The 12,041-nt window shown below is 36.6% G+C and overlaps 1 protein-coding gene across 6 annotated transcripts in view; it reads right to left on the reverse strand.

Annotated features, from left to right (window-relative positions):
* Positions 1-12,041, reverse strand: part of kirrel3b (kirre like nephrin family adhesion molecule 3b) — a 1,066,676-nt gene that overhangs the window by 321,846 nt on the left and 732,789 nt on the right. For all 6 annotated transcript variants that reach the window (XM_039764053.1, XM_039764052.1, XM_039764050.1 and 3 more), the window contains exon 5: positions 5,985-6,135. In XM_039764053.1, the coding sequence (XP_039619987.1) occupies positions 5,985-6,135 (151 nt within the window). The remainder of the gene's footprint in view (positions 1-5,984; positions 6,136-12,041) is intronic.

A 12,041-nucleotide genomic window follows, 5' to 3' on the forward strand; every position in this document is an offset into this window, starting at 1 on the left:
GAGAGAGAGAGAGAGAGACAAGCAAACAATCAAAAATTAATACAAGCTGTTAGAGCTTTGAAGTGTGCGAAGCACCGCGCGGGAAGCATATCATTGATGAGTTTTATTTAATATGTAATACGTGCTCTGATTGAGTAGCTTCTCAGCCATCCGCCAATAGCGTCCCTTGCATGAAATCAACTGGGCAAACAAAATGAGAAAGCATGTACCATAAATTAAAAGACCCATTGCCCGCAGAAATCCGCGAACCAACGAAAAATCCGTGGTATATATTTAGATATGCTTACATTTAAAATCCGCGATGGAGTGAAGCTGCGAAAGTCGAAGCACGATATAGCGAGGGATTACTGTACTTCGTATACGAGAAAGTAAAAAGGGAGGCACTCTTGGTATCTCAGACTACATGGACTGGAATCCATATGTTTAAGGCAGGCAATACCAAGAGGAGCTAACAACAGTATGGAATTTTTGGGCTTGGAATACAAGATCCTTGAATCAAAACCAAGCAGAAGCAAGCAAATACACTCTAGAAATTCAAGAAACAATTAAGAAACTAAAGCACATTAAACTTAAGGGTATTCTTGTTTTGTAGTCTAATAGACTTTCTCAGTTTTGGTTTAACAACCAGAAAATGAAGGTCTATCAAGAAAAGCTCAAAAGACACTTTATGAGCTAGTGAACAACAACAACATTTATTTATATAGCACATTTTCAGACAAACAAATGTAGCTCAAAGTGCTTTACAAAATGATGAATAGAAAAATAGAAGACACAATAAAAAATAAACATAAGTCAACATTAATTAACATAGAATAAGTAAGGTCAGATGGCCAGGGTGGACAGAAAAAACAAAAAAAAAAAACTCCAGAATATGTTCAAGAATATGTTAAACCAAACCACCAAAACAAAAACCTAAATTCAAAGTCATAAAACTGATAGTGGTCAATCTATAAATTCTATCCTAAATCTATTTTTTTTGTATATTTAGATACTTTAGTAGTTTAAAATTGACACAAGGTTATTCCTTTGTTTGAGAGCTACAGTTTGGACGTTAGTATTGCTATCTGTTCTTGTCATAGCAGCGGATGTTACAGTCAGCAACAATATAGTGGCACCCATGGAAAAAAAACACGGAAAACGGTGGCACATATAAGACAAATCGGTGTTAAATGGTCCATACAGTACTTTCATGTAAATTACACTTTAATGATACTGCAGGAAATCACTCAATGGAACATTTTGCTATATATTACAACTGACTGTACTGTACGACAGTATTGAAAAAAATTAAATCAACTGATATAATATTTATTATGCACACAAATATATGTCAAGTAAAATGAACAGGAAATTGAATCAAATGGACAACTTAAATGATTTTTAATTTGAATCTAAACACATTGGGTCAAATAATGTAAACACGCTGCGTAGACAGATAGATTGGTACAGGGGTGGCTTAATGCCTTTGTTCAAGTCGACCTTTATAGATCTAGGTGTGTCAGTTTATGTTTATGTGTGTTCATCTCTTTCTCTTCATCATCAAGTGGGTGTGTTGGTTGGCCATCTTCACTTATAAATTACTTTGAGTGTGTTTGTGCATGTGTGTGTATGCATGTTCATGTGGGCCTCTTTTTGTGCATACCTGTATGTTTAAATACATCATATATCTCAAATCCTAATCATCTTATCAACAGGCCTGCTCCCATGAATAAACAGAGTAGACTACAAAACAGTGCTAAATTAAATCATTTAAACATCAGTTATTGGTGGACATATGTCAAAGAGTTTTTAAAGGATAGGGGGATAAATACTGGACCAAACTGGGACCAACCAAACAATAGGCATGGAACCTGCTCCAAGACAAATACAATTCAACTTGTTGACAGAAGATGGGTTAATATCTTCTTAAGTTATTATTTTACATACGTATTTAGGGCGGATATCTTGGAAACAGTTTGTACTAAATTGGTGTATCTTTGCTGGCATTTAGTCATTTGGGATCTCTACACAATGCACACAATCTTACTTTAGAGTATGAAAATCTATTTTGAATTTCCACACACAGTGCACATATAGACCGACATAAAAATCCAAATTTCTCGATGTTTTGAATATTGTAGAATCAGAAGCTAAACATAGCTTGATAACAAATTTGTAACCACATCACCAAACTTCCATTTACATTCAAGTAAAGCACAAAAACAAAATGGCATAACAAAAACATTGACAAAATTATAAAAATAACACTACTAGCATGTTCAAGAATATAAATATAAATGAAATCAGGATGGTGCCAAATGTGTTCCTCAAAATGCTAAAAGATTTTTGCAGTCCAAAGCACTCAGTGCCAGAGTAAAGTTGTGTAGGCAGACTTCTCTTTTTATTTCTTTTCCCTTACCCTTTAGGTAGGGGATTGATATGGAGTAGTTTTAGGGCGGAGTGGTGTCTCTGAGGCTAGAGATCTGCACTGGCAATCAGAAGGTTGCCTGGTCAAATCCTGTAAATGCCAGAAGTGATTCCACTCCGTGAGCAAGGCCCTTAACCTGCAATTGCTCCATCCTGGGTATGACATTAACCTGCATTCAGCCATGCAAGTAGGCCCTCCAACCTGCAGGGAAAACTTGGGGGTTGGTGGCGGGATTGGCACTCCAGCCACCCTAATAAACCTCACACTGTTAAAGTGTGGTGCTTAGGTGTCACTTGTTGCATGGCTGCACGTGGGTCCTAATCTGGGATCCTGAAGTGGTTTGTCATGTGATGAGTGAGGCAACATGCTGCATCAGCACATGCTCCGAACCAACCCTTTAGGTGACTGCTAAAACATTCACAGTGAAAAACAAAGGGGGAAAGGGATAATTAACAGTGCATGAAAGGTGAGGCCTTCAAGTCAAACTCTCAATCATGGTTCAAACCTTTTTTTTTCTTCCCCACATCTAAAAATTGTAAGCAACTGGCCTACTAGGAGTGATTCTGGGTTTGGTCGTGAATGTGACTTCAAATAACCTGACATCCCAGTGTGGTCTAGCCATCATTTAGCCCCCTTTACTTGTAAATAGTTGGTTTTGCACATAAAAAATGAACTCTCTGCAAGTTCTTAGAACTGCATTCTGATAGGCTAAAGTGACTGCTATCGTCTCTGTCTTAAAAATTTCAGATTAAAGTAATCATTTCCAACTGGCTGGGTGCAGGCCTGTGTGAGAATACACTTCCAATGGACTCGATCCTGCCTTACAGCATTTGCATGTAGAAAAAACTGACAATGTTGTTATGCAATAATGTGGTTCAGAAAATGAATGAATGAGCCACTGAAGGGTTAAGAGAGTTGCTCAAAATGGGAATTGATGCCAAGACCTTGAGGCTTTGAGTCCATCTGTTTAGACAGAAGGCCACCCTGCCTATGTCAAGACCCATCAGCATGCAGCAGTAGAACTTCATTAGATCTCAGCAACTAAACGAGGTTAGCAATGCAAGAGAAAACTGGGCAATGTGACCAACTGACTTAAAATATGTGTACTTTTCCTGCGTCTATGTTGTGTGAGCTGAATTGAATTTATAAACTAACATTAGTGAAATATGAAAATATTACATTTTGTACCGTGTATGTTGAGTGTTTTGGCTTCAGGAAGGTTTCTGGTTACCACAGTCCATCCATCCCTTTTTAAACCTGCTGATCCTGAGCAGGGTCAGGGAGAAAGTGAAGCCTATTCTAGCTAGCATTGGGCTCAAGGTAGGAACAACATCTCTCTTTAAAAAGGGTCAAATTTTGGCATTTTCACATATTTTCACATACTTTGAAAAATATCCAGTTACTCGTTTAAAAATCAAGAAAAAACAACACAAAGAAAGCAAAATCCCATTAAGGCAACTATATCGAGGCCAAAGAAGAACTCAAAAACTACCCACTATTAAGAGATAACGGGTTAATAATATTTTACTCCCTTGTTTATTGATATTAGTATCTAATTAAACTCCATTCTGTTTTTTATGATTATTTTTGTCTTCATTTGGATTTTTCATTTTTATTCTGAACCAATTCCACCGCTATTTTGTTTTTTGCATCGCCTGAAATGCTGTTCTGGTTGCTGGGAGTGTGTTGAGGTAATTTGCACACCCCGTGCTAATAATTCACAATTGGTTAAAAGGCTTCAGTGTCCGACTTATGGTTAAACTCTATCTTTCTGGAGCAGTTTTGTTATTTAACAAATCCTTCTGGAATTTGATCAATCTTGTTTTCTGAACTTTTTGACTTTGATTTTTGCATCACTTCTCAGTTTTGGTTTCTTGTGCTTAACTTTTTGCTATGTTTTCACCACGTTTTGCATTTCGATGAGTCTCATAAAAACTGCATCTGCTATTTAATGACAGAATACTCACTTCTAGTGAGCTATAATCTGTAGGGAGAAGTTAGCATACTGACACTAACATACAAATAAAGCTGAGAAAAGTGACTGCTGATACTGTAAGTATCTAGAACAATAGTGGCTGGTGCTAGAGACGAGTCTACTTTAGAGCTGTATATGGACAGCCCCTGGGATTAATGGCTGTCACAAATGAGAACCACAGTTAGAGAATGCAGTGCTCCAGCTAGGAATAAGTAACTGCACATTCACATTTTGGACGATGAAAAATTATGTTATGACATATCCATTCTGCACATTTTCTATTTTAGTAACTTCTTAGTACTTGGCTTCTCTATTATCTGCACCCGCACCCTTTTGGAGGGGCTTTTGGAGAACAGGCACTTGATGAATGCTGCAAATCAGTAATTTCATATTTCAGTCCAGTATAGGCCAAAAACTATATCCACTTGCCTTTGACGGCGAAAACAAAGGGCTTTTTCAGAGCCAACTCCCTTCACAGTTAAAGAATTATGGATCATTCTGCCTACACCATCAAGAGCTTTTAATCAATTATTTTTTACCTACTGTCTCTACATTATGTAGGGCTACTCTGAATAGCAGACTGCTTATAGAATACAGTGAAAGAATGGAATCGTCAGCAGTAATGGATCTCTGAATAGCATTTTCTGGTTTATTAGTCATACTTAATAGCACTAAAGGGGCTGTGAGCAGAGTTAAATCCTTTTGTTTTAAATCCCCTAGGTGAAATGAATGATGCTTAATCTTAGTTAGACACACCTCTAATTTAAAAAGATTCTATCTGCCAACTGCTACTGATATGTTAAATGCCGTGTGGGTATACGTGATTTTCTTTCTCTGCCAAAGAAAGCTGCTTATTATCCCCAACTATTGTGGCATCTTCTGCAAAATGATAAGAAATAAAGATTGGTTTAAGGCATATATTGTAGAAAGAAGGTGCATCGATGGAGAGTTGAATGAAATATTTATTGAGTTTACAAATCAGGATCTGTAGGTGTGTTCATTCTGAGTTAGGTGTCACAAAGACAGGACCTCAGATGGTGGACTGAAACTATAAGAATGGGAGAATAATAATAAAAACAAAACCTCTGGTCCCTAGACATAGAATGAAGCCTTAGAAGTCATTTGTTTTCCTTTAGAACAAAGTGGCCAGTTCTCTTGGCTGCAGACTTTGTTGCTAGGCATTTTTTATTGATATATTATAAACATGCTCATTGCAAAAACATGAATTTCAACATAGAGAAACTTTTATTGCCAAAAACCCATCTTCGGTTATTTGCACTCTGCATAAAAGATACAGTCGTAAGTATGATACACATCTTACAGTCCAAATGTCGTGCATAGAGAACTTTACTGGATGTTAATCAATATTTTACACAACAGCATATAGCTATTAATGTAATAAAAATGGAATACGGCAACGTGAGGCATTAAATGTGAGGAACAGGAATAATAAACTAAAATGATAATCAATGGGTAGTTATTAAACATGGTGTTAAAAGTAAATATAAAAACCTGTTACACACATATAAAGTGAGGCAACACATTCACTTTATACAGTATGTGCGTTAAAAAGAAGCATGTTTCAAAAGGAAAGGTACTCACGTTGAATGTCGATAGTGACACTGGTCTCCTTGCCATTAGGCACAGCCTTATTGGAGGCTCGGCAGGTAATTTGCTGGCCAGATTCAATGTTGGATGGGGTAATGTAGAGGGTGCTGACTGTACTTTCCCGGCGGCCATCTCTTAGTAATGTCTGTAATGAAATGAATAATAAAAAAAAAATAAAAAATGGTTAAGGCAAGCAAATTATCAAGCAGTAGGGAAATAAGTAATTAATCGATAAAATGCATACTATATACTCCATATATACAGTATATTTAGTTAGTTTAAGGCTGTGTCAGCACATATCTACTAAAGACTTATAAGGTTATTTCCGATCTGAAAAAGTAAAAAAGGCCAAAAACACAACATTTACCCTTCATTAGGTGTGCAATGGAAAAGTAAAAAAAAAAGGTAACATATATATTTATATGTATAAATGGCACTCAAGCAGCTCAGTATGAATGGCAGTCAGACTTACTAGATTGTCGGAGTACCATACCAAGCAGCATATTTGATAATTGCTATTGACTGATTCCAAGAATTTTGGGATCCCTGCTCCATCCCCACTTACAGTATATTATGCCTACAGTATCATCTGTGATGCTGAAAACGATTAATGTGTGTCATCTGATGTGAACAGATGAAAAAGAATTTCTATCGTTTTATTCATTATATTACAGTTGGTGTGAATCCTTCGAAACAGATTCTTAACTGTTTATGCAATGAGGAGTAATTGCTAGAAAAATTTAATATTTTGTCTGCATAACTGAAATAAATGGGTGTGAGAATTTTATGTTGGTGTACTTTTAGTTGTATTTCATGGAATCAAATACTTAGATCTTTCACTTATTTCCTAATAGAACTAACTAAGAAAGACATCAGGCAATTACAATTAGTGCAGAATGCAGCAGCTAGAGTCTTAACTAGAAAAAGAAAATTTGAGCACATCTCACTAGTTTTAGCATCATTACATTGGTCACCTGTGTCATTCAGAACTGACATTAAAATACTACTAATGGTTTATAATGCCTTTAAATAATCTCGCTCCATCCTAAATTTTAGAATGCTTGTCCCCCTACACCCCAAGTCATAACCTTCAAATGGAGATCTGCTTATAATTTCAACAGCCAGATTATTTTTTTTAAGAAGTGGTGAGGCAGCCTTTTGCTGTTGTACCTAAAATCTGGAATACCTTACCTATAGAATTGCGCCATGTTAATATTGTGCGGCATTTAAAAAAACAGCTAAAAAGCCATTATTTTAATATGGCTTTTTTGTAGCTACATTTCATTTGTACTCTTTATAGACTATATGGGTATAAAATGATCATGTTTTGAAGGGATCCACAATCTGTACTAATCCCTACTATTCTCAGCTGTCTTTTCCGGTTCTTTGGTGGTGCCAATCTGTGCCACCACCACCTGATCAAGGCACCATGCAGCCCCCTGAGATGATGGAATGAAGGCAGGGATCTGATCAGTCCACGAGACCAACTTTATCAGAATCCTATCACGTGAAACATGAAAACAAAGAGGACTGATTTAGGAACATTTATGTTAGGAAGAAGGGGGTGGTCTTTTTGGCATTGGAACCCCTGCAGATTGTGTTTTTTCTCCAGACTTTTGTCATTGTTGTTTTTTCTGTCCTCCTACCATTTGATCTTACCTTGTTTTGTAGTTACTTATTCTTTAAAATGACTGCCTTATCTTATTTGCCTTTCTTTGTAACCTTTTCTTTGTCAACAATAAAGCAATTACTGCTACATTGTTGTATGAAAATGTGCTATATAAATAAATGTTGTTATTTCAGTGTCTGTTAACTGGAGGTCAAAGCTTACAGACAACATGGAAGTGTGAACCTTTGCATGTTTGGAAAATATATTTTGTTATGAAAGGTAATTTAAAAATAAATTAAAATAAAAAAAATAGATAAAAAATGCATATTGAAAATTTGACTCAATAAAAAGCAAATGAATACAGCGTATTATTAACTAGAAGTTAACATGTTAAAGCAGCGGACTGCCAATACTCTACTGCTATTCTTGTATATTTCTTTATTACACAGAATCATTTGTAGAGTTAAGCCTCATTGTTCACTTCCCTTCAGTACTGGCACAGCAGAGGAAATGATGAATGGCACCATCTGTCACCACTGTCCGCCTGTAGCATTATGGATCTCAGAAACTCTTGCCATGATGCCCTAGGGTGAATCAATGACCATGGCTGTTGCAGAGGCTCGGTCAGTTGCCTGAAGCCCAAGCAGACATTCGTTTTGTAGCTTATTGAGCTTTGTCCCAGTAGACAGTCAATTTCTGAACAGTTTCCCAACTTTTAGCCAGTGGGAAATCGAGACAAATTATCACCCTCTATTCTTCTCATGTATTTTTAAACATTAAATGCAAAGCTTCTAAATATACGTAAAAAACGTTTAAAAAAAATCCTATTTAGTTTTATGTACGTGTGCAATGGTTTAAAAACGGCCTAATGAAGCTCTTCTTCAATGGATATATATTGTACACGTGTTATAACTCAGGGTTTAATGTAATTTATATTACTTGTAATTTCACCCCAATCCCCATTTGAAACCTGATCAGGCCTATAAATATTGTCTACTGGTTCTGGTTCTCTGCTGAGATATTTGCTGAGGCTCCTTTTGTTTTGTTCGGTTCCCTGTGTGTTTCCACTTTATTTTATGTCTTTGGTGCTGTTTCGACTATTTTCACATTACTCTTTCTGGCTGTGGACTTTTGCTTTTGTTTCTTATTCCCAACTTGGTTTATGTAGACCTGATTGTGTTGCTATTGAATGTGTTTTTTGGTGTATTTACTGGTTAGTATGGTTATTTTTTTTGTAATTCATTTTTGTTCTTGAATTTTAGAATTTTGCCTTTTTTGTTTGCTTTGAAATATTTGATTAAGAAAAATAAATATTACAGGTACTTTTTTTTGGGGGGGGGGCGGTGTCAGAGATTTATATTTTTATGGTTTTCCACTCGGATTTGGAAGATATTTTTTCTTTAAAGACTTTCTCTCCCTTGCCTCTTGAGTTTGAAGCGGGGCAGATTTTATTTCTGGGCCATCTTTAATGCCTTTTGATTTTAAGCTGTTTTGGGGGCCTGAAAATCATAACACATAGAAAATAATCACTCGCAACAATTTTCTAAAGGATAAGGTAGTGTCAGGACCTGGAAGGATTGTATAGAAAGGGTCATCAGGCAGATTCAAGTAAGCTTAATGTGAATCACAAGCAAATTAAAAGGAGTAATTAGGAAAAGATCAAGCAGCACATGTCTAGCACAGGTGTATGAGCAAATATTCCACATATTTTCATAAGGTGGAGGTTACATTTAACTAAATATTCTGTAATACAATAAAGAAACAAAAAAAGGATGTGATCAGATGTGTACGATATCTGATTTTTTTATAAGGTGACCACATGAAAGGCTAGTAATCAAGCTGTAAGACATTGTAGGAGACGGCTGGCAGCCCAAGCTGGCTGGGATGCCCCTGAAGTAGAAGGATGGAGATGGCAGCTGCTTTGGGACACTGCGTCCCCCAGGATGCTAATTGGCAGCTTCCCTGCAGCATGCTGGTGCCCCGGATTCATGCAGGGCACCATGGGATCCAGAGTTCGGCTTCACAGCCCTGCTGGATGCTGCCAGGTGATGCTGCAGGGAGACTGGGGAGTCCTTACTGTCTACATAGCCTGGAAGTACTCCAAAGTCACAGGGAGAAGCACAGAAGTACTTATGGGCTGAAAAAATTACAAATTCTCCATCTGAACGGAAGTGCTGACGAGTCACGTGGACCGAAGGACAAAAGCACTTCTGGGTCAAGGATTACATAAAGGACTGCTGTGAAGCCAGCAAGCGAGCCGAAGGGAGGTGTGGAAGAGAGAATTTTGTGATTGAGTGTGCTGAATTTTTGTAGTTATTGCCTATTTATTGTGGTGGAGGTGCTTTGGGGCACTATAGAAAAAAGAAATTAAACAACTTTTTGGTGCTTTTAGCCCATGTCCTGAGTCTGTCTGTTGGGAAAAGGTGGGCAACAGTGCCACCAAGCGGCCACTCTATTACAATATATTTAAGGTTAAATTTGTCAGCGAGAACAAAATTGTCTCAAACACAGAAAGTAAAGGGTTATGCTGAAGGGAACTTTTTCAGAATTAGGTGATGTTAAAAATATTGTTCCTCAGTGATCAGTGCTGGGCCAACTGGCCTTTCTAATATACATAAAAAATCTGGATAAGAATATAAGCTGATTAAATTTACAGATGATACCAAATGATGAGGAAGGGGAGATAATGTAGAAATAGCTAAAATGTTATAGAGGGACTTGAAGAGCATTCAGGCCTGAGCAGATTTGTGGCAGATATAAAGTATTAAATCTAGGAAATTAAAATGTTTGATCTGAATACACAGAACCTTGAAAGCACTACTTATGAGAAGGAGTCGTTGTGGATTCATCGCTATCTACATTATGACGGCGTACAGAAGCGATCAAGAAAGTGAATAGGATGTTACGTTTTATACCACAATGTGTGGTGTACAAGTCAAGAGAGGTTATCCTCAAGTTATGTAACACACTAGCAAGGACTCACCAGGAATACGGTATTCAGTTTTTGTCTCCATATCACACAAAATACATAGCAGTGCAAGATAGAGAGATCAGAAAGATCTCCTTCACACAAAGAACTTTAGACACAGGGAATAAATTACAAATTAGTGTGGTGGAAACTGGGACATTAGGGACACTCAAATCTCAACATTATTTTGGACAATCTAGGTGAATCAGATGGATGAACTTTTTGAGTTGAATTGCCTGTACTCATCATAATTTTCTAAAGTTCTAATGAATTATTTTTTAATGACCTGAATTTATTGTTTTAAACTATTGTTGATTTTTTTATTACATCATTTCACATGCATGCATGCACACATTGACATGCAACACCACAGGCACATTATGTATTTAATACACTACATCGCAGTGTTTCCTTGTCTAAGCTTTTCTTTGGTAAAAGAAAACTAAAAGTTTGCCATACCTATAATAAACATCAAAAGAGGTAAAGGCTATGGTCTTTTTGCCTGTTAGTTTCGTTTCAATTTTTTTTTGGAGAAATGGATCTGTAAGTTGCATTTTTTCTTATACCTGTCCTGTGGGTCATGTAACTGAGTCTCTCATTCAGCTTCTGTATCGCACAGTTTTAGGATCACAACTGAAGAACATACTGTATAATGTGCATGGGTATTATTGGGTTTGCATTGGTATGCATTTGTTTATTTATGTGGTTATGTATTTATTTCATTATTTAATTTTCCTGATAAATGATCAAGAAAAATGTAATAAAAAATGAGGCAAAAACAAATTTAAAGCACAACAATCAAAAACACTACAATACAAAAAAGTAAGGGATCTCAAAAAGGGGCTGTGGCAAAGGCAAAAGGCATGTGATGCTAGAGCAGTGACCTCACGGAAGCTATCATTTTTTTATTTATTTAAACTTAAGTCATGTGACTGATGTGTGATTAGAGTAAACTAGAAACAGACACAGCTACAAGTGAAGGTCTGGGCAAACAACAGGCCAAAGGAAGAACTAGGGGCAGCACCCTAACCCATTATTGCTACCAAAGGATCTGGACTAATTATTTATTTCATTATTTAATTTTCTTGATAAATAATCAAGAAAAATGTCATATAAAATGAGGCAAAAACAAATCAATGCCACAAATATCAAAAACACTACAATACAAAACGGTAAGGGATCTCAAAATGGGGGCTGTGGCAAAGGTAAAAGGCATGTGATGCTAGAGCAATGACATCATAGAAGCAATTGTTTATTCATTTATTTATTTTTTTACAGTTCCAGTCATGTGACTGCTGTGTGATCAGAGTAAACTAAAACAGACACAGCTACAAGTGAAGGTCTGGGCAAACAGCAGGCCAAATGAAGAGTTAAGGGCAGCACTCCAACCCATTCTTGCTACCAAAGGATCTGGATGAATTATTTTTTTAAAGAGTAATATTTTCCACTTGCGTTTTGGTTAGAATTATTAATA

This window comes from Polypterus senegalus, chromosome 9 (assembly GCF_016835505.1).
Source record: "Polypterus senegalus isolate Bchr_013 chromosome 9, ASM1683550v1, whole genome shotgun sequence".
In the NCBI taxonomy this organism is placed as follows: Eukaryota; Metazoa; Chordata; class Cladistia; order Polypteriformes; family Polypteridae; genus Polypterus; species Polypterus senegalus.